General features: G+C 44.7%; 1 protein-coding gene across 1 annotated transcript; it reads left to right on the top strand.

Annotated features, from left to right (window-relative positions):
- Nucleotides 1-1,137: 1,137 nt before the first annotated feature.
- On the top strand, nucleotides 1,138-23,543 carry fhdc1 (FH2 domain containing 1). The gene is made up of 12 exons (XM_062386933.1): nucleotides 1,138-1,271; nucleotides 11,379-12,116; nucleotides 13,681-13,742; nucleotides 16,866-16,968; nucleotides 17,128-17,213; nucleotides 17,792-17,892; nucleotides 18,714-18,784; nucleotides 19,150-19,257; nucleotides 19,844-19,914; nucleotides 20,355-20,472; nucleotides 20,615-20,779; nucleotides 21,146-23,543. Exons 2-12 carry the CDS (start codon nucleotides 11,637-11,639, stop codon nucleotides 23,360-23,362), a joined length of 3,582 nt encoding a protein of 1,193 aa, XP_062242917.1. The 5' UTR covers nucleotides 1,138-1,271; nucleotides 11,379-11,636; the 3' UTR covers nucleotides 23,363-23,543.
- Nucleotides 23,544-23,823: the final 280 nt, after the last annotated feature.

Here is a 23,823-nt window from a genome sequence, read left to right as displayed (position 1 = left end):
CCCAGGGGCCAACAAAGAAATATGAATCAAGGGATATTTAAAGTTGTAGCAATGAGATTAATCTACAATACACACTGCCTTGCACACTTTTAGCTTTATTATACTCAATGCACTCCATTCAATCTCATAATTGTGTCAGAATCATTGTGTAATTGTGGAAACGTTGAAGGGCTATAAGAATATCAAAGCACTTACAAGACATAATGGATGAGGAGGGAAATCAAAAGCAATGTTTTTATGTGTGTTGTGAAAACATGGTGGAGGGTGTGGCTGGCAGGTGGGGGCTGCCTCAGGACATAGTGTCCCCAAAGTGCGTGCGTTTAACAAGTGCTGATATTTTCTTTTATAAGTTTATTTCATTCATCGACCAAAGAAAACAACAATCTCTCTTTCATAAGACATTAATTAAAGAAAAGCAAATAGCTCAATAGAATAACGAATGTTAATAGCTGCAGGACAACTCAGCCCCTCACATCTATCCCCTCTATCTCCCCGAAGTTACTATTCATTTTATACATTTCAAAGAAGATCGCAAAATGATTTACTTCACACATCAGAACAACACAGAGCAAAACTTTCACAGAGCAAAACTTTCACATTTCATTCTATTTCCTCAACATACTGGCTTTAATTGTGATTTTATTTTATTTATAGAGATTGTTCCATAAACTGATTCTGTTTGGTTCTGAATCTTGTATTTCTACAGATCTCCTTTCATGTTAAGTTATAATCTCTTTCTCGCTTTTCAAATCTTTTGAAAATATGTTTTTGACCTTTGATAAATGAAAAAAAACGCTTTCATAATTTTTACTTACAAGATATATCATGTCAAGATAAAACTATGATATTAACATGGTTTGTTTGTGTATTGAACATTTGCAGCACATTTCTAACAATAGTACTGTGAACCGTGATAATGCTGGTCACTGTAATCCCGGTACAAGAGGTTATGACTTATGTTTGCACCAGTGGTCACAAGTTGCCGGTCGCGCGCACAGGAGGGGGGCACACGTGAACGCGCCTGTTCCACCTGGTCCAATCGCGTACGAGGAAGCTCGCCACAGTGAGCTCGCGCTGCGGCTGCTGGTGTCAGTGTGTGTCTGTTTGTCTGTGTGTGTGTGTGAGAGTGAGTGAGGGTCAGTGTTTGTGTGTGTCACGGCTGCAGTGACACACAACCTGCAACGCAACGCAACGCATCTCCTCCTCCTCATCGACCAGCTCCAGCGGTGTCGGAGCGGATTACGTGTCCGGAGCAACCTCCTCATCCCCCGGTAAGTGGAGCAGGACGCGGCCGAGTGAGGGTGTTCGACCTGGGGCTGGGACTCTGAGAGGACCCCCCCTCTCTCTCTCTCTCTCCCTCCATTGAGCGAGTTAAATGTCCTCTGCGGCTGTTTCTCACTCATCTCAGGTGAAAGGTATAGAACATGTCCTGCAGTGCAGATCCGGGATCACGTCAGCGGAGGTTCGAGGGTGTGAATCTGTTGCTTTGCTCATGGGTTACGGTGCAGAACCACAGGAACCAGCAGCTTGTTCTCTGCACTTTAAAGAACTGGTCTTGGTCCATTCATTGCGGTTACTATGGTAACCAAGAATGTGCTTAAAGACAGATTAAAGGACGGATTTTGTGAAAGTGTAAAATATGTTCTAGTTCGAGGGATTTGCAAATTAGCAGCCACTCTTGTGTAATGTGATTACTTGTAGTTTTACACTGAACATCAATGAAACTGAATTAAATGTGGATTATTTTACATTAAGCAGGAGAAAAGTACTGCCAGGCTTTGTCTTTACTGTACGGGAGTATATTCGTTATTTTGAGTTATACTAAAACTCTTTATTTGTTCTATAGAACTTTAATAATGTAAACACACATGTATATCTCTAATTCCTACTAGTATACAGTCAAGACTCTTTGTTTGCAATTGACAGTTCCCTCCTTAAGTTTTGATAACGTGGCAGTTTATCTACTTGGACTAATATTGTGGATGAGTATTTATCCACATTCAACTAATACTTGAAATGATTCTTCATATAAACGTGTTTTCCTAAAAGATAATTGTTTTATTTAAGAAAGTTGGACAGAAAAAAGTTCTCAAATTGTAACTTTTAACTCTCGTTTACGCAGACATTGACTTTTGGAAGAACAACTACTCCAGTTAGGACCAAATGTGTCTTTGTCCTTAGAAGTTGTCCTTGCATGGTGGGATTGATGGATTTCGACTGCTGCCACAACAGTGTAGAGGTTCAGTATTTCTCCATGGACACTTTTATTTTCCATTAAAGTGATTTCTCCAGTAAGAATCACTGTGCAGTGCTGCAGTGGTTGTTGTGGATTCCTCACAGACCCGTTTACTTCAGCGTGTATGGCTTTATAACTCTGGCCCTGTCTGTTTTTTGTCCTGCACCCCAGACCCTGGCTTCCTTGGCTTTTGTACACTATTATCCGCGCTGAGATGAATTAGAGGGCAATCCATTCAAGTGTGGGGAACAATGCTCCCCCCTGGAAAAAAAAGAAGGAGCTTCTCGGTGGGTCAGGTCAGGGGGGAGGGCGGTGTCACCCCCCAGTTGCTGTGGAGGCGGAGGGTAACATGGAAAACTCAATTCTCTGACGTCACCACGAGGAGGAAGATATTGGGTGTGGGGTGGGGGGGGGGGCTTGATTTATTTGTGTGGGAGCATGGAGGAGCTGAATAGTTTTTGGCAACTTGGGTCAACTGAAGTGTCCTTTATGTCTCAATGAGGATGAAAAACAAGCCCAAAGTAGGAGTCGAGGCAAAGACATTTCAAAACACAGAATGAAAGTGTGAAGCCTCAGGGCTGAAACAACAACAACACAATACTCCTCCTGAACACGTTGTCTTCTAAACATTGTTTTGAGGATTCATGCACCTTGCTCACTGGCCGAGTCACAGCAGTGAGTAACGTGATCCGTGCCTGTAAGTGGTGTTTCGGGTTGTGTGCTCCTAATGAAGCCTGTTCTGTCCCTGTGCTCTTGGGCAAACACTTTTCCCCCACTGCCATGTAAACATGTTTGCATTCCCAGCGTCGTCTCCATGGTGAACCCTGAGCACCTGCTTTATTTGTCACCTCCGCTCATCCCAGTCGCCTGCGGGTTCGCTCTGTTGCCTCAAGGCGGTCGTCCAGCCAGTTCTGAGTCTGCGTGGCAGCCGCTGGTGTGAATCCTGCACCAGGGCCAGAGTGAGAGGCCCGAGACGCACACACACACCGGTGAGACCTGCCTGCAGCTGATATCTCTGCACCAGGCTCAGATTGCTGGAGCAACAATTGGAGATCCGAGTGGCAGCGGTGGTGCCACAGGGCCAGAAGCCGATCACAAGAACAAACGGGGGGGATGAGTCGAAGCTGCGGTTTTTGATCTGTGGCCTCACAGACAAAGTACCCCCCCACCCCCTCCTGCTCCTCCTCACTCAGTGGGTTTGGTTTCAACTGGTTTACTTTTTCCTCCTTTGTGTTTTTGAGCAGGAGACTCGGTTTGACGGCAGCTGTGTGTGATGGAGAAAACACTCTGACTCAGTTTGATGCTGGAGTGCCCGTCTGTGCTCACTCTTGTTTGGAGAAGGCCGCACAACGTCAACATCCTTTATAACTGTGTTTATAATTCAGGCTTTAGTTCATGTGTTAAGTTTAGCAAACAGGGAGCGTCATTGCTGTGTCCACCTGATGAGTCATGTTTATTTATCCACCAACATTCAGATCCAATGCAAATCAAAGTGTTAAGCAGAGGAAAGATGGTAAGAAGACATTAAAATAACATTTATATCACAATAAAACAAGGGAGGCAAGGGAATAATAGAAGAATAAAGTAAGTTAAACACCTAGAATGGCAGTAGAGCGCCACCGAGGGCCAAAGGTCCCCTGAAATTCAGTCAAGGGCCGAAAACGTTACATCCTTTCCAGAGGTATTTATAATAATAAGTCGTTAAATTGTTGTAGCCTCACAGAAGTTATGCAATGTTCAGTCTTCTCGTAGCTCTACTAGCTCCACTAAATAAACTTAATTAAGTTCAACAGATAACTTTGTCTGCCATTTGGTATAGAGTATTATTTTCAGAGTTTTTCCATCACAGAATATCACCCTCCCCAAAAGTCAACTAATTAATATTTAATCAATTAACCTTTTAGTACCTGATTGTTTTAGACTGGCCTTTAGTCCAAATCATGAAGATATGAATGTTTTTTATTATTTACAAAGATATAGAACAAAAAAAGCGGCAAATTTGAAGAACAGAGATTAGAAATGTTGGCATTTATGTCCAATAACTGGCTCAGATTATTAATCCGCCATCCCAAGTGTTGCTAACTAGCTATCCCTTGTTCAACTAATCAAAGTATCCACAAATCATTGCAGCAGAAACATAAAAATTTGGTGGATGGAGTTTGAAGCTCATGTATCAGTTAATATTTATTTCTTTCGACGACAGCATCAAATTATCTGCTGCTGATACCAACAACATTTAACTGAGTGAGACGCTGAAGACTGTTTTTTTTCTGCTTTGTCAGTTTCTCGTGGGGTGAACAGATGTGTTGTTTGTTTGGATCAGATTATATGATCCTCGTTTACAGCAGAGACACACGTTCATATTAGTCTTAGCCCGAAACCCATGTGAAGCCGGTTTAAACAGTCATTGACGGGTCAGGCTCGCGTGCTCTGCAAAGTGGCAGCTTTAATCTTTCGAATCTGAAAAACTTGTTTCAGACACAGGCTGTCATTAGCAGGTTTATGCTAAGCTCGGGGGGTTATGTTGTGTTGGGGGCTCCTGCATCTGCACATGGTCTTTACCCAATCCGGCGCTCGCTGACTCTGCAGGTGTTTGTGCTACAACGCAAAAAGACTGCAGCTGCAAGACTGTTTCAAGTTTTGCTGTCAGCTTCTTTTTGTGTGTTTAGAATGGTTTTAATGTGCAGTGATCTTTTCTTATAATGAGCTTAAATACGACCAGTGCATTTTACTTTCGGGAAGAGATAAATGTGTCAAAGGAGTGCATTGATATCATGAAACCCAACACCTTCCATATCATGTGATGTTACGGTTAACAAGGAGGTGGTTAAATGTTAGCTCTTGTCTTGATGTTCTGATGTTCTTCTGTCCCTTAGGTTTGGTTGCTGATCAATTGGTGAAATTAAGCATCTTATAAACTCCTTTAAACACTTCCTTTAAATTCATATTCAAGTAGCAATTGTAGCAGACACCGGATATCTCATTGGTAAAAGTACATTCCTGAATATAATGGCACCATTATATCCAATAAAATAAGCTCAGTCCTTAGCCGGTGCCATGCAGCTAGTTGTTGTGACTCATTACTGAGGCCTGAAACTAAAACAGAAGAACACAGTGTCAAAGTTATTTGACGTTATAATTAATCAAACCTTTAAGTGCCCCAAATAGCCGACTAAGCCTTTTGTTCTTTTCAGACTTAACTGCATAACCCAGAAACCCACATTTTCTGTCATAAGAACTTTGTGGATAAATCTCCGGTTCTCCAATTAGCAGAGCTCAGACTTACCTCCACGGACCTGTGGCGACTTTCCTTTTGTCTGAACTTTAACAACTTGAGTTACTTAATTAACAGTAGAGGGGACATATGAATCATCCAGTGTTTCTCATTATGCTGGAAAACTGCTAGATGCTGATGAGGAAGAGGGGAAATAATGAAGGTTATCTCTGCTGCATTATGACTTCAAGGCCTCATCTCCATCTGACAGCTCCCCTCTCATGGTGTGCTTCTATGCAGAGAGGTGGAAGGGAGACTGCTTCCAATTCATTTCAATGGTTGTGAATCCAAGTTAATTAAAAGTCACAGCAGAGGAACGTACGTTGCAGCCTTTTTGTTTTGACCTTGACTATAATTTCATCCACGTAGAAGAGTGTGTGATGGATGAATGTTTTTCTGGATTTTGATTGAGACACTGTGGTCCAATGCGAATTTCCCACCGGGACAAAAACGTCTATCTTATCTTATATCGTGTACAACGCAAAAATTCGGCCGAGTGAAACCTGTGTTGAAGTGGTCACTGTCCAATCACGTGTGGCAGGTTTATTTTCCCATGGCAGCAGGTTTGGGTGCTGTACCTGGACCGCATTACGGATTCATTCCTCACTCTAGACAAGAAGCAGCATGAAATAATCTCCTTAAAAGTGATTTAGCAGATTTGAGAAAGAAGAAAACTGTTGTTGAAGCCACTTTAATCCGACTGTATCACACACGGCTGTTTGTTTTGGAGGCGGCTGGCCCGTACGTGCAGAACATTGCTCATTAAGTGGGAATTAAGTGGACGTAGGCTAATTGTTAACTTATCTAATCTGCTCTGCTCCATCTTGAAGTTTGTCAGCCGCTGTACTGTTTCAATCACATACCAAAATAATGACTTACAACTGGCTTTAAAGTTGGGATTGAAATAGTGATGTTAAAGAATAAAACGTCTCGACCTCAGACCACCAACTTAAACAGAAGTTAAGGGAGGAGCTCAGAGGCTCTCGGGATGAAGAGGATCTGATTTGACAGCCTGTGATCACAGAACTGACGTGTTCTTTGATGTGATCGCTCATCCAGACTCCAAACGGTGATTAGCTTGTGTGCGTCGAGGGGATACGGCTGCGTTTAGCGTTAGTTCATGTTTAAACTCATTGATCTGCACAGGCGAACATCACATCCGTTAATAAAGCCCGAAGGCAAAGAGCAAATTAACATCCAATTGAGACCTGTCCAGACTTTAGTGAGAGATTCTCCACTAAGTTTCCTTCTTTGATCTGTTCTGTACATGTTGATTTCCTGCACAGTGAATATTTCACTCAACCATTAGTTTACACAGGTGAGTTGCCGATCAGGACAGCAGCAGTCCAGTCGGAGGAGGAGAGATTACGTTATTCATGTGATCGTATGAATAATTTAGGTCCTGCGAGGGTTCACTCAGAAATGAAAGGTACCAAGCGCTAGGTCTCTGAAAATATTTTAAAAGTCAAGGACTCCCTGAATAATCGGTTCCTTGTAGGCGGATGTTTTCCGAACTAAAGTTTTTCTGACGAGCTTTGGTGCTAATTCATAACCAGTGGCTCCAGCTGATTTAAGACCTTCAGCTCACCAGATATCTGATATTCTGTAACTGAAGCACATTTTGTCTGAACTGTGAGAGGAGCAACCATATTAAGGCGTTAAAAAGACATTGACTTCATGGACTGGGACATTAAGACACGTCCATCATCACTGCCATCATTTTCTGATCACACCTGAACAAGGTCAAACTGGGAATGAACAATAATCAAATTAAGACATGTGGAGTATCCTGGCTTTAGTCCTATTGTGTGGACATGTGTACGTCTTAGTTGATTTCTGACTTCTAAAGATTTGCATGCATATGTTTTTAACGTACACTACTATTACTTTTATGTAACAGAGCAGCTTGGTGATCCTGCTGCAGCCTGTCGCCTCCTGTCACATCCAGGTGATGAACCTGCACTCTCTGTGCTGCACTGTAAACACGACTGTTTGCTGCGTGGACCTCAGAGGTGTCCTCTCATATCCTCTGTGTCTGGAAGTGGAGTCTTCTGGCAGCACAGCTCTTTTGTCTTTGGTGTCTGGACATCACGAGCTTGGGCAGTGTGAATATGACTGTTTGTGTGTTTGTGTGTGTGATGCAGAGAATACACTCAACCCTTGGATCTCTGTTTTGTTTCCTCTCCATTGTAAAGAAATGGAAATCACAGAGATAAACCAGGGCTGTGAAGAGAGTTCCCAAGTGGAGTTTCTCTTTTCTGTTCTGTACGTTGGACAGTTCGACAAACACAGAAGGGACAAATCTTCAGCTTAACATTCTTAACATTCTTCTTCTGGGGTTTGGACTGTTGGTCTGACAAATCAATTTGATGAAGACACACTGGGATCAACCTGTGATGGAAGTTTCACACCAATGTTTTGACATTTTTTTCGCAGATTAAATGAGTTGTCACAAAAAAACCTGTGAACAGTTGCAGCCTCTTGACCAAAATATTTGTGTTTCAGTTTTGAGTGGGAAAGGAAAATCAGATTGCTTCAAACTGTCCCGTCACTACCTGCCCCCCTCACCCCCCCCCCCCCCCCCCCCTTTCGGGCGAGTTTGGATCAAGGTGGTCAGAGGGAGCAAAAACAAACGGGGTCTGACAGCGACGCCCCGCTGAGCCCCCAGCAGAACTCTCTGCTAACGAGCTTTCCCATGGTCCTGATGATGGAGCAGGATCCAACAAATCCCCTGTGAACTCGCCTCTTTGCCCCTATGGTGACGCTGAAAGACCTCCGCTCTGCAGGGGCCTCACTGACTTGGAGGAAATTGAAGTGGAAGTTAGCGACAGGGGATTATTCCTGCAGGCAGTGGCGCCTTGACCTCCAGTGTTACACAGTTGAGAGCTAGAGGGGATTTTGTTTGTTTTGGAACTGCCGGCTCCCTGGAAAGAAGATGACAGTTTCCTCCGATTCAAATCCGTTTCAGTTTTGCATTATGGATTTTTATAGAACAAGATGCTGTCAGAAGTCTCTGCATCACCTGAAGTTTTGTTTTATTTTGAAACTGCAGTTGGATGATGAAGTGGAACAGCACCCAACCGAGCGCATAACTCCATAGCAGTCTCTTTATGAAACCTGATTTATGATTTTTATATAAATATCAGTCTCCAAAACATGCCTATTTTATTGTTTTTCATCAAGAGTCATGAATTTTTCTCAGAACTATTCAAGGAACATGTTGAAAAACCCTTTTAGAAAAAGAAAGTTTCCAGGACTCTGATGGAGGGATCAAGAAATAAGATGTTTCCTAATTAAATGCTTTTGCACACAATAAGTCCAAAGTTTCTCATGTTTGGGATACTGACTGGGATTCTTATCATGAAACTACTTAATGACCCTTTCTGCTGTGAATGAAATGGTCATCATTCATTCCCTAATTTGTGACGCGTCTGTGCATCAACAGGTTGTTGGTAATCTCTAGTTTTTTGGCAGTTTATTCTGTGAGATAATGTAAAACAGGGATTTACAAACATTGAACATTTGTTTCCAGCCCCTGTGACATCAACGATTAGTTCTTTGATATTTTAGCCAAAATTTCTTTAAGCAAACATGGCAGTTAATTGGTTTCAAATTCTACAATATGATTTGTTAAGTGATTTTTTAACCAAAGTTTAATAGTGATCTGAATTTCCTTGGTTTTGACTGATGGTTGAACCAAAGACGACATTTGAAAACCACAATTTTGCTGATTCTTAGTCGACCAAGTGAATGAATCAGTTACTCAAAACCATAACAGTTAAATTAATGATTTTAAAACGTGAAACCCACAACTATAACAAGACCCAGTAGTGAGTATAAATGTAAACAGGCTTGTGTCCTGGTCTGAGTTCGGGCCCCAACTGTCAGGGCTTGTACTTTGGATTTATCGGAAAGGGGGCCCCCCCCACCCTGCTGCAGAAAGCCGTTTCTTTCTTCATGTTAACTTTGACCTTTGTTAATTTGGGCGATGTGAGGGCGGGGTAGTCCCTGTCTGTCGGTAATGCAGACTGATGGGAGCGGGAGCGCCTCAGGGTGGACAGCAGGTGAACCTGTAGATGAAGCCCCCACAATGTGTCTGTGTTCATTCACAGCAGCAGGTGGATGTGAGGAATCTGGAGGCTGTGTCTCCCCCCCCTCCCTCAGGGTGTGTCTGTGTTGTGTTACTGAGAGGTGTGTTTCCTCCTCTGTAAATCATGTTAGACAATGATGTCCCTTAGAGCTTCGCCCCTTTATCCGGTTTGAAACACAACTAATATAAATACCACTAATCGATCACTGTCGAGGAGAAGAATCCTGCAGCGATGAAGGAACTGAATATCTTAAGAGCAGTTTTATTATTAATTCAATTCACTCAGGAAAATTACTTTATAGCACAAGTGTATTTTCTGTTTAAAAGGATTATTTTGACATTTTGGGAAATATCCTTTAGTGCTTCCTTGCTGGGCGTTGAATCCCTTTGTGCCCTCGAGTTTCTTCCGTAGCTGCGTGAGTGAAGCCACGTTTCCAGCGGCACGGGGAGAGATGACTCAGTGGGAGGTCAGATGTTCTCACAGTCTCATGAATTAGACATGAGTGACGGTGGGGTCCGTCTCTGAGGACGGGACAGCTAAGTGGACGCTGGCAACACGAGCTGTGACGTCCTCTTCTTTATTAACTAGTTATAAACTTCGGGTCTCATGTGGACAAGGCTGCTATGCTAACTAATGCCACATTATAACTACTAAAGCTGTGTTAGAGGCAGACGTCAGGAGCTTCACGACTTTGAGACAAAAGCCCTGACTCTTCTTAATGATATTTGATATTTCCTTTGAAGCCAAATTATGTTCCTTCACCCACGTGACCTCCAAGCTTCTGATGTGTCTCTTGCAGTTTGTGAGACAGCTTTTCATGCCATTGTTCGGACGGAGCAGTATCAGATCACTGTGCTGTGGCAGTGAGTGATGTGTTGTCCTGAAACACAACTAGCTTCCCTCCAACTGAGCGCAGCAGCAGCCGAGAAAGAGAGAAGGGGGCGGGGGGGCACTCAAGTACTTCCGTCCCTAACCCTAACCCGGGCCTATTAGCTTTAAACCTGCTTTGGGTTTGTCCATACTCATTTACCACCTCGTCATTAACCACTTAGAATAACAGGTTATCCTCTGTTTATCCTCTGGTATGCAGGAAACTACTCTGATAAATACACATGGTTATGATGTGTGTAAAAAATACAGTTTACTGATGTATTATCAACCCTTTTTTTATTCAAAATTCAAAATTTGAATTTATTTAAATGAGGATTTAGCGGTTTTGCTGCTTGGTAGTATACCCCCGGGTTTATTGCATGAAATAGAAACAGTTTTTTGGAAATCACTCACAGGAAACAACTAGTACAACATTCGGCTGTAAATAATGTGAGTAGGGAAGTATGACCCAGCATATGACGCTAGGATGTCCTGGTGCTCTAGGGCGTTTTTCGATCTCTAGACCTAACCCATCGTTTTACGTAAATCCCAAAACTCTCTAGACTAGTAAAGCAATTCATTGTAGCAACAGAAAAGGGTTGAAAAATTTAACCTGCAAAGCTCCACTTACAATGTCTAAGCAGTGTGCAACAAGGGATTGTAAGTTGTCGATTGTGTAACATAAGTTGTATGTGTGTAGGTCCTCTGTCCGTTATCCACTCCAGAGCCTCACTTCAAAGCCCTTCAAAGATAGAAAACAATTATTGTGAGCCCCTGTGACCGGGGACCCCTTCCCTTTTGATCTGCTACATCCCTTAATTTCCCCTAATTTCAGATTGTCCATGACCGTTTGCTTGACTGCCTCCTTATAATCCGGTCCTGTGTTGTTTTTTTGTTGCTCTCGTAGCTCCATGGCCATCGCCGCCCTCTTCCCCCTGGGAGGTAACCTTCAAAGCACAGCGCCCAGCACAATGGACGACCAGCCGAGTGATGGAGACGGACAGAATGAAAGGACATGCTCTCTTCAGTGTGATTAGATGAAGGGGACACCTTCGTCAGACCGATGCAGCGAGAAGAAAAATAACTACCTTAAAAAAAAAAAAGAGGACCTACTGATCCACTCTCTCTCAGCATAGGGCTCATGTGCTGACCGCCGATCAGCGTGATGCTGGTGATGAGTTGCCCATCCACAGCCAATGAGCCAGAGAGCTGCAGCGGTGAGGGGAGCAGCGGCACCACCTCCGAACTGTCCTCTATGTCTGGACACTCCACTTTACCTTCCCTCAGTGGCAGCCCAGACACCTCCAAGCACCAGGCCCCCCCTCCTCCTCCCCTGCCTCCCCCACCCCCGGGCGCTCCCCCTCCTCCGCCACCCCCGGCGACCACGGGCCACAATGGCAGGAAGAAGCGTCGCGTGCGCAGCTTCTTCTGGAAGCCGATCCCGGAGGAGAAGGTGCACGGGAAGCCCAACATCTGGACCATGGCGGTGCGGCAGCAGCAGTACCAGATCGACGTTCGCACCGTGGAGGAGCTGTTCGGGCAACAGGAGGAGGCGCTGTCCGGCGTACGAGGGGCAACGCCGGCCAATGGGACGTCGGCTCGTTTGTCCCGAACCCGCTCATTCAAGGAGAACAGCAAGGATGAGGTGAGTGATTGTCTTGAGTTTGAGGAATGCCTTAAGGGATTTTAGTCAATGTTCAGTTTGACTCAAGGATGAACTGATTTTTGTTTTGGTGGACAAAGGTCGAGTTTGCTGTGACCTCTCAAAGCACAATGTTTACCTTGTGAACACGATATCTCAAGAGCTCCTTGAGGAAATGAATCCAGATTTGGGGCAAATGATCAGTTGGACTAACGGATGAACTGATAAAAATTTGGTGGCCAAAGTGCAAGGTTGCCTGACAAAAGCCTTCCAGAGAATCTTGCTTCCAGAGAATCCTTTCAAATTTCACATAAAAGTTCACAAAGACTCAAAGATGAACTGATTCGAGTTAGGTTGACAGACATCGAGGTTGTGGTGGCATCTCGAAACATGTTTTGTCCTCTAGAACATGATATCTCAAGTCTGACTTGAATTCATTTCTTCAGATTTTGACCAGCTGTCATTTAAAATCAAAGAATTCAGGGGTCAAAGGTCAAAGGAGATAGTGACTTCATATGAATCTGGGAAAAACAATTATAGATTGAAACTGCACTGGTAAGCAGACGCAAACAACCACCTTCTCCTCAGCATCAGTAAATACACAAACCGGACTCTGTGACACATACAAACCATTGGCAAACATGTGCATGTTGCTCTAGTGTCTTCAGATCCGGAACACACGGCTGTTGGGATTCAAAGTCCCAGTTACAGAACCACACAAAGCCACAGCACACGGCTCCTGCTATTGTGTGACATCCCTGCAGGGACACGTTAGATAACGGTGCTAAGTTACAGCTTTTTCTCTGAGGCTAATGAATGATTGTGACCATAATGAACATAAAGGTGTGTGTGCGTCATTGTGTACTCCTGGAGAGTAACACATGAAATGTAAAGCAATACCTGCGTGATTATACTCAAAATCTGCACAATTTTCCTGGATCAGTTGTGACTAAACTCACCTGTGGGACTTTCAAGTTAAAACACAATCTCTGCACACAGAAGCATCTGTTATCATCTGGTAACTTGTCTTTGTGTATCGTGACTCTCATGTTTATTACTAGAGCTGCAGCTTATAATTAACTATATTTGATTAATTCCTTTTTTATCCAACAAACTGAAGACTAAGAATATCTATAGAAGTTCTTGTACTAAAGTAATTAAGTACAACAATATGGATAAACGTATTATTTCAACCGTATATTATTGAGCAGTGTGTTATATTGTGTGTATGTAGATGTTAACTAAACAGTATGTGTGGTTTCTTTACTTCCACCTCTGCTGCACTTGCTGTTGCTCCGTCCACAGAGGTGTCTAATTGCTGTTTAAAAGCTATAATTACTTCTTGTGATGGAGCTCTTTTTTAAATGTACTGTACACGCTGTACATACAAGCCTTTTGTTAATGAAGGAGCAGTGGAGTGCACGTTGCCAGGTGGAATGTCTATATCCCACAGGGTGACGCTGGGTGGCGGGTGGGGGTGCAGGGAAGCTTGTTCCTGTTTCCAGGCTTTTGCCCAATTACAGCTCCGGCCTACTTGACTAATGGTGTCTTTCCTTTTTATTTTCAGATCAGCATTCTTGACTCCAAGCGGGGGATGAATATCGGCATTTTCCTGAAGCAGTTCAAGAAGTGAGTTGTGCATCGCTGCCTGATGACAGAGCTGTTTTTACAAAGCTCCATGGAATATGTACTCACAGGGGGACAAATTAAAGTGAACACCAATGTTAAGTGTTTTGTGGTTCCGGCTGACATTGGGTAAGAGGCGGGGGTCACCCTGAATAGGTCAGCAGTGTTTTGGGGCCGACACACACAATCAAACAATCATTCACTCTGAGAGTTACACCCGTGGTCAATGTGAAAGAACTGGGGTTCAAACCAAGAACCTCTTTGCTGTAAGGTGACAGTGCCAACCACTGCACCACTCTGCTGCCTGGTAGAATTATTATCTCTAAAAAAAGACATTTCCACAGGTCCACCCGCTGAAAGGTGTTATGGGTAACTGTGGGTCACTGAGGCTTACTGGGGACCTGCCAGAACAAATTCAACCCAGTAGAGATTCTGCAGTGAAGGGCTGTGAAACAACCAGTTTGTGTAATGTGTTTTGTTCTGAACGGACTCATTCAAGGGCAGAGTGACGAGGCAGCTGGTGTTGGGGGGGGGGGGGGGGGGGGTGGGATGTGGGAGCACACTTTGAGACAGTGTCCCCTGGAAGTCGTCCGTACTGTTGTACAAACACTTTGAAAAGTTCAAACCCTGACTATACTCACTGACCTCCACTCAGCTGGTCAGACCCAGCGTGACGTGGGTGTAGACGTCAGTTTGCCAGGTTTGGAAAGTTACACTAACTGTTGCATACACAACGACAACTTACACACTGAGGGCTTTAAGTTCTAAGGTGATTGGTTCTGCATGTTTTTAACTCCTTAAACACAAAGTAGACACTAGAGAGACAAAGTTGTGCAGAGTCTGACCCTGAGCGTTAATGTGATGAATTATGAACCTGCTGCAATTAGAAGACTAGAACATTTTCTGTTTTCCATTTAAATAGCTGCTGATGTGTGGACTTGCACAAAACAATGGGTTCTGATATTAAACTCTGCCAAGGATGTTTGGTTGTTTTGTCATCAGGATTTTTCGAAATCTGGTGGAAGGATGAGACACGGGCTAAGAAAAAACAGGTTCAATTTTCCCATGAAACAAATGTTTATGACGAGGCTCTATTTTGTAACATTTTCGTCAATTTCCCAGGGAATCGTTTGTGGACTGATATCAGAGTTTAAAAAATTTGGTGCCACTTGATTGAATTCAGGGGGATTACTGTTGACTGTTCATTTGGATTAACATCTGCGCTCTGTATGCAAGCATCAACATTCATTGTGTTTTGTTGTCGTGTAGTCACCAGTGTGCATATCCAGTATACGGTATAATATTTCACTGGGAGAAATGTAATGAAACTCAAAGTTGTTGTGTAACTGGTTTAGAGATGTTGTGCTGCAGAGCCTGAGGCTGTGAATGAGGATTACTGCTACTGATGGTAAGGAGGCGACGTTAGTACTGAGGAGGATTTGATAGATTTGGACATTATGAGGAGGTCAATGAGCTGATTAACCTTTTGTTTCCTCATCACATTGGAGAACGGACATTTTGGTAGAATTGATCCTGGTGTAATTTGATATCAGACGTATTGCCAGTATAAGAGAGGTTTACTATGGTTTCTCATGTTGTACATTTTTAATTTACTGTATTAAGCTGGTTCACTCTCCTGTCCTGTTGCCTCTACACTGATGTTATCGTGAAAACTCTTTCAGTTTGTGTTTTACTGCTTCGCTGAGAGAAAAAAAAAGCTCCATTTAAAAAAAACCTTCATAACTGAAAGAGATTAGGGTCAAAATCTGTGTCAGTCGTTCTAATAAGCTTCCTCAGCTCCATTGTTTGTAATTAATTGGTTCAGGAAATCTCGAGGTGTGCTCGGGCCAGACTGGAACACTGGGTTGCAAAACCAGTCTGAAGGAAAGTAGGAAGCGTGTGCTGGGTGTCTGTTTACATTTCTGTGCATTTGCATGGCTCACCACTTTATTTCAATGACATTTGACTGTTGGAGCATGAGAAGTGACATCACTAGCTTTTCTTTTGACTTCAACACTCGTGTGTGTTCATCCTCTGTCTTTTATTGTCTCTATGTATTATACCAGTTATTATTACATGAGTTTAGATGGACTTTAAATCAGTTAAACTCTATAAACATTAACAATAGAGTTAAAAGAGGCAGATACCTCTAATGACTGAGCCGTCTTTTACCCCCTGTCAATACTTGTTTGGTTGTTTATCTAGAGTAATATCAATATCATTCAAAAGTGGACGTCTGGGGTCTGTGATAATCTTATGTTTTCTCAAGGAGGTGTTCAGGATTAAGCTGTGCCAGCGATCTTTGTGTTTTAGTATAAGTCTTTGTCAATGTCTGTGTTTCCAAACTTTGCTGCCACAGTTTGTCCTTTTGTCCCATTGCCCCGAACCTGCGCTGTTTCTTGTGAAGGACACTTGTGCCGCTCCTCTAAACTGACTTGTATACGGTCCACATTGCCATTCTACTTGTGGGACTTTCACGTACACAATAAAACACAACACTAACAGAAATCACTTCTCAGTACCAGTTCGCAATTCTATACTTTCCAAGCATACACAGTATTTACTTTTGGACTGCACCAAGACCCAGGGCACAGGGAGGAAGCTAAATGCCAGATTATCTTAGAAAGTGATGAGATCCCAGAAACTATAAACCTATAAACCGTGGCCCTGGGAGCTGGATGAGTCTAAACAATATAAGGCTCATAAAGGTAGTATAAATTACTGGGTGGCATTGTGTGGTGAGGTTTATGATTACCGAACTCTTCTTTTATTGCAGGTATTGTGTTTCAGTGCTACAGGCCCAAATATGTGATGACTGAGTGTGAAAGTGGAAGTAATAAGACATGACTGAGAATAAGTGATGAATTCATTTGAGAAATTGAGTTTACGAGGTTATAAAAATCTGTATATACTGATTTTATCATCGTCCGTAACGTTGTCTTTGTCAGTATGTTTTTGGGTTGTTATTAAAACTAAGCCGGACAGGAACATCTCTCTCTCTCTCTCTCTCTCTCTCTCTATGCACTAGAGGTGCCTTTGCAAACACAGGGGAGGAAGCCAGTAAAAGAGAGCACCTGTGCTATTCACCATGGAACCCTGATTGAAATGAGCTTGTCTGATTTCCAGGTCCAACCGCTCCATTGTGGAAGACATTCGACGAGGAGAAGGGAAGATTTACGGGGCGGAGCCGCTCAAAGACCTGCTGAAGCTGCTTCCTGAGGCAGAGGAGGTCTGTGTTTGACCGTTGTATAGTGCGTGTGGGTGACGCCTTTAAAACAAAATCTGAATAGCATGACGTTTTTAGTAAACTGATGACAAAAGAGAGTTTATATGGACCGTGGACACTAGAGTTCGCTGAGCTTCCCCTATCCCTTTGTTTTGTCCACAGATCAAGAAGCTGCAGATGTTTACAGGCGACCCAGACAAGCTGACGCTGGTCGATTCCTTTATGTTCCTCCTGATCCAGGTGCCACGGTGAGCGGATTTTAGTGGTGGAGCTTCCTATTAAACGGAAATGTGGAATCACTGGTTTGACAGTTGTTGAAAGATGAAGGGTGTGATCTGTTAAGTGTCTCTTAATTTGTTTATTTAGCTTGAACTGCTCTCCTTCTTCTCATGTGTTAATGTAAACGTGTTGTAAGTGAAATACAATGTCCCCGGAGGTTTCACCCTGTTTTTAACCCTAAACCTGCACAGATTAAAGTTCTGCTGCTACAAACCTCTTTTGATATTTTCTGGAAAGAACTAATCTTAATCCCCACACATTGCCTTTCCTCCAACAGCATGGGGTTTTAACAAAGCAATTACACTTGTAATAGAAGTCTCGTGGCGAGGTCGTCAATACTGGGGTTGTGCTGCAGAGAAATAATGGAACGATTGTCTGGACTCATACTTGAGCCGGTTTCTACAGATATTATAAAAGAAAATGAAAAACCATCAAAGCAAGAAAGCCTGCAGAGTTTCATGTGTAAAGTGTTTAACGGATCATAATGTTTCTAGTTCTCTGTGGAGCCATCGCAGGTTTAACCCGTGCTCCGCTCTGGTCCCGACAGGTTTGAGGTCCGGATCGAGGCCATGGTCCTCCAGGAAGAGTTCGTCCCTTCCTGCGCCGTGATGAGCCGCGAGATCGATGCCGTTCGCGTCGCTACTAAAGGTAACGACACGCGAGCTCCGCCTCCTCCGTACGCTCCGACACGTGCACTCGGGGGCATGTGACCCAGATATTTGAGCTGTCTGAGGCGATACACTAACAGTAGGAATGTGTCACCTGAGATCCGGGGATGAGGTGACGCAGTGGAAAGGGAAGGCTGAGTCGCCTTAGCACTGAAATGATGCTTTTAAAGACATGATGTTAACGTTGACGGTTCCTTTTACATGTGCGTTCAATTGTTGACTGTACTAGAAATGATTATAAAAGTTGTTATTAATATTGAAGCCAGATATTTTGCCCTAAAAATATTGGACCCTGGCACCTTGAATCGATGACATCATTCGGAAATACAGGTCAATCATGAGGTGTGTTTAGATTTAGTTTTGGCAGATGTCTCATCCACTTACATGGAGGAGTTTATGAGCAAGAAACTGAAAGTAATAAATTGCTTCTATTCTCATCCCTTGAGCCTCAGGGTCATTTCAGCTGAGACTGCATCTCGGAGCTTTATTGGATTTTTCTTAAACCTTCTCTTCTACAGCACAATTTGTCCCCCACTGCATTGCAGGGCTCTTAGTTCCACACCGCACAGGGTCAATTGAGTTGAACTTTTATGACACCTTTTAATGGAAGGTGTCTGTTTGCACTAAAGGGACAAATGGTCAAAATCCATAAGTAAGTTTAACTACACAGGAAGTTAGGCTTTTATTATTACAGCCGTTTGCTCTGGTGGGGTAGTTGTGAATAAAAATAAAATAATATGTACGGCTGCTATGATCAGCTCTGGATCCTCTAATTGTGTCAGTATTGATTTCCTCCTGTAGAGCTGCTGAGCTGTGAGGAGCTTCATGCCATCCTTCATCTGGTGCTGCAGGCCGGGAACATCATGAATGCTGTAAGATCATTTTACATAAACACTGTCACATCTGTCCAGTTAACACAGCTGCTGTTATTCTATTATTTTAATATTGACATCTCCCAACATTGTGAAAAATGGCTGCAAGTTTCCTGCAAACCCCAAATCAGTGTCTTGTTTGACTTGTGGTCCAAGATATGAATACCATAAAGTTTTGTAGTAATGGGAGTAAACAAAATGAGGGTTTTAATCCATAAACAATAGTGTTTATCTGAATGACTTCATTGATAGTTTTAGTCTTTTCATGGGATTGATTGTCAAGATGGAAATATAACCACATTTTTCCTCTAATCTTGTCGCCATGTTTTTGTGACACGTCTCTATTGTTCCTCTGTGATCCTCAGGGTGGATACGCAGGAAACGCTGTGGGATTCAAACTCTCCTCCCTCCTTTCATTGGCCGACACCAAGGCCAACAAGCCGGGGATGAACCTGCTGCACTTCGTCGCCATGGTTAGAGAAAACTGCACTTGAACAATACGATGCACACACAGCGCCATTAGGGCCTGTGTTATCTTGTCCTGTAATCCTATTCAACACAGCAGAATGGAGCTATGGAGATTACCATGGAGTTAAATCAACACTTGAACTATTGAACGACATGAAAATGTGATGTTTAGCTTCACACAGCCGCTGGATGTTGCAGGTTTACTAGTTAGGCTGCATTAACCTTAAACCTCCACTGTATTATGAGGATAAAATACACAACACAGACATTACACAGGGTTTAGAAAGCCATAGATCTACTAGTTCAAGCTGTCAAAACTCCCAAAGTAATATAGAGCTGTAAAGTATGGAGGAAAATGCAGGTATTTGTCAGCCACGGATAATTAGTTTCATCTAAAATCTTACACAACAGTGGTGCTTGAGGTTAACAGTGACCACACACCAAGGGTACAGCAGGCAGGTGGACAGCAGATGGTGACAGGACGGCTCAGGCTCTTGCACAACCAGACAAAGAGCGGTACCTCACACAGCAGTGATGTCACTTTACCTTGTGCAGTATCACAACGTTGTGTAACGTGTTCTCCTCTTACAGGAGGCAAAGAAAAAAGACGAGAACCTGCTCAAGTTCCCGGAGAAACTTCAGGATGTTCAGAGTGCTGCCAGGTAAACAAACTCCTTAACGTTGTGTCCTGAACAACACACATGGATTCTGACTGTGATAAATGTGTAAAGGTATCAAGTAATGAGATAAATGGCAGTTCAACCTCCTCCAGCCTCGTTCCTCCTCCTGCTGACGTCTCACTTCACATCATGTCGAGAGCGCAGTGGGATTAGAGAAGCTGTCGGGCTCCGTCAGCCTCACAAGGTCATCTCTGCGTGGCTCCTGCACCAAGATTTCTCCTCCCTCCCTCCCTTCCTCTCGCCCTCCCTCAGGATGTGTTCACGCATTTCTCTCAGCGGCCATGTTTTCACATAGAACAGATGACATTCTGACAGTGATGTCAGCAGATTGTTGTCACATTAACTAGTTCTACAGGGACACTTTACAGACAGGAACATGATTTTCACAAATAGAATCTGTCTTTTGTGATATTCTCCTGTAGAATCTCGGTGGAAAACATCGAGGTGGAGTTTTCTTCTTTATACGTTCGGATTAAAACTCTGGAGGAAAAGGTTCAAGGAGATCAGGTGCTGCTGCAGCAGCTGGAGCCATTTCTGCAGGTGAAGCAGCAATACAAACACACACACACACAGACACACACACACAGACACACACACACACACACACACACACAGGAAGTTGGAACCAGGCCACCGGGCCTTTCTGCAGCTGTATCACATAAAAAAAAAAATTGTGTTTCAGAGTTCAGCAGAGACTCTTCAGGACCTGAAGAGACGCAGGCTGGAGCTGCGTAAACAAGGAAACACTCTCATCGACTTCTTTTGTGAGGACAAGGACACGTTCAAGCTGGACGAGTGTTTCCGCATCTTTCAGGACTTCTGCTTTAAGTTCAAGAAAGCTGTTAAGGTCAGTTTGGTCTGAATACTTATTAAAAAGTTTGATATCTACGTTGATCGGTGAGCTCGGGAAACATTGAATCTTTCTTAAAAGATTGGGCCGGAAATGTAAGTACACAGGTTTTTAAGGAAACTACCACATAAGGCAATTTAATTTGAAAGAAAAACAGAAAACGGACAGTTGGTTGCAGTTTTAACTTCCACCTTTTGAACATAACATTGATGCAAAACTAAAGAGAGTAAGATCTTTGCTCAAATTGAAAATGTTTAGGTAAAAACAAATGTTTAAATGTTCTAATCTTCTCATCTGATTTGATTTATTTGTGCATTTGCCTGCCTGACTCTCTCCATTATCTCCCCTTTGTGTTTCTCTCAGGACAACTTGGATCGCGAGGAGAAGGAAGCGGCTCGACAGCGGCGTCTGAGGGAGCTGGAGCAGAAGCGTTTTGCGTGGTCGGGTGCGGATCCGAGCGGGGGGTTCGGTCGCAGCAGCAGCGAGAACGACGTGGAGATGCTCACCAAGGAAGGCCTCTTGGATCTGTTCCAGCAGAGGTCTCAGAGTCCACACACCCCGCTGGGACGCTCTGCCAGCGCCCGCCGCCACCGGCATACCATGACCTCCATAGCCGACCGTGAACTCCAGGGATACCTTGAGCTGTTTGGCGGCGCCGGGACTCCCGCTGACTGTTCCAAGTTTAACAGCCTACCACGGTCGGGCCGCCCCGTGCAGCGGAGGACGACCCCCTGGATCTCGGCGCAGGATGACAACCGTGAGTTAGGCTGCGACAGACTGGTGACGCCTCCATGTGCACAAACTGAACCAATCAGCCCACTGGCGAGGTTCTCCTCTTCTGGGTTAAATGGTAACGAGGAACCCGGCGACAACAACAATCGTTACTCGTCTGTGTCTGAAGGCAGCGCGCTGCCGCGATCCTATTGTGTCTTTCAGAAGCCCAGCCCAACAATCTGCAGCCACATGAACGTTAGCGTGGAGAAGCACACTCTAATCCGAGTTCCTCAAGCCTTCGAGCTGCCTAGTCCAGCCAGTAACAGTAATCATGTGCACTTTGTCAATCAGGGGGATTTAGTGGTGACAGATTTGGAAAAGGAGAGACGGATACCCCCCAACAGTCTGGACAACTTTCCAGGTGACAAACTTTTAGAAAGAGGAGCAGATCCCAAGGAAGCATGGGAAAGTAAACCGGATCCTCCCTCACAGCCCGGGTCCTCTCCTGAAGAAGAGGACAACAGCACCTTTTCCTCTACCACCTGTGACACACCCCTCCCGCTCGATACCTCGCCATCCAATAGGAAGCCAGTGTTTTACATAGTCGAATGCACAGAGACGGACTGCTCCATCGCCCTGGATTACTCTGAGGCCGAAAGCTCGTCTCTAGCTAAAGAGGGGCGTCACTTCACAACGCCGGAACGCAACAAAGATGATGAGAGCCAACAAGATCCAAGCTCTCTGTCCTCGAACTTAGATTCTACCAACAACCAGTCTGTTTCCACCAATGAGCTTTCAGCACCGAAATCTGTGGACGCAACATGCGTGACGACGTCTTTGACCACGGAGGAGTGGGACACGGAGAGCTGCGACACGGCCGAGGGAAAACAAGGTGCAGTGAAAGATGCGCCGAGCAGCAGACAACCGGTGCAAGCAAAGAGTAAAGCTAACAAAGCTGCAAAGAGCGGTGGAGTTCGTGTAGTGCGAACGCTCACGAACAGCGAGAGCCAGGGCATGAGGAAGGTCGTGCCCATCGGCAGGCCCACGAGGACGGGGGGCGGCAAGGGCGCAGAGAGAACTTTGGCGAAAGAGAGCGGGGAGTCCCAGCGTCCTCTCCGGGACCAGAGCACGCCAGCGAGAGGAAGGAGCGAGAAGGCAACACGACCTCCTCGACCTTCCAGTCTGCCGCCCAATGAGATGAAAGCTCAGATGGGAAGTAGCCTCACCGGTGGCATTTCAAGGTGGGCGCGCGATGCAATGCCAAGGAAGGCCTCCCTCCACAAGCCGAGCGCCAAACCGCTGAGGAACATCCCCAAACCTGTTCCAGAGGAGAAAATGTGCCGCTCAACGATGAGAGCCTTTGCCCAGGCTCAGGCTCAGGCTCAGGCTCAGGCTCAGGCTCAGGCTCAGGCTCAGGCTCAGGCGCAGGCGCAGGTTCAGGCTCAGGTTCCGGTTCAGGTTCAGGCGCAGGGCGGGGCTTCGTCCGAGAACAGCAGCTCGCACGCCCTCAGCGTAAAGAACACCTCCGATGTCCCCAGCTTCGCCCGAAACACCGTGGCTTCCACCTCCAGAACCAAGAATGAGCTGGCACCCCCCTCCGTCCCCTCCACGCCGTCTCGCAGCCCCTCCCTTGTAGGTCGTAGGCCCTCCGTGAAGCAGAACAGGTTGTCGCCCACGGTTCACGCCGGCGAGGAGCGGCCTCAAGGGACAAACCTGCGGCGTGTGCAAAGCGTGAGGGCCACGAGTCGGAGCTCCTACCGCAGCGAGACCCCGCCTCCATCCCGCGAGGACAATCGTAAGACGAGCAGCTTTTCCGAGAAGTCGATGGCGACGCCGAGCAGGAGCGCGAAACCGGGCTGGAAATAAAACCTGGCCCAGTGGAGACTCTCCCCCCTGAGCTCCATTTAGATTCATCTCCTGACGTCTCGTTTTCATTTGATGCAAAAGACGATCTCACCTCGATGCTCCGTACCCGACTCGGCGTTCGGTTTACGAATTGCAAGATGCAATGAACTCCACCACATTTTGTTCATTCACAACTTCCTTCTTTTTTCTGAGGGGGGGGGGGGCTGTATTAATTTAACTGACAAATGGCAAATTGGTGTTTTTACCCAGGAGCCTCTTTGCCTGCTTAGCCGTCTGCATCCTGTCTGTGTTAGTGTCCGTGATGCTGTTGAACACTTCTGTCTGTGTTATGCTGCTAATTCGCTCTGACGGCTTGAACCTGAGCTTCAGTGTCTTTTGATTCAGGGTTTTTCTGATTTATAGAAAATTGCTGCTCTAAACGCCGTCCTTCAGTTTTGTCGTGTTTCCTTTGCTCGATACCT

This window comes from Platichthys flesus, chromosome 5 (genome assembly GCF_949316205.1).
Source record: "Platichthys flesus chromosome 5, fPlaFle2.1, whole genome shotgun sequence".
Taxonomy (NCBI): Eukaryota; Metazoa; Chordata; class Actinopteri; order Pleuronectiformes; family Pleuronectidae; genus Platichthys; species Platichthys flesus.
The sequence above is the reverse complement of the archived record's forward strand: the minus strand, read 5'-3'. Positions and strand labels throughout refer to the sequence as shown.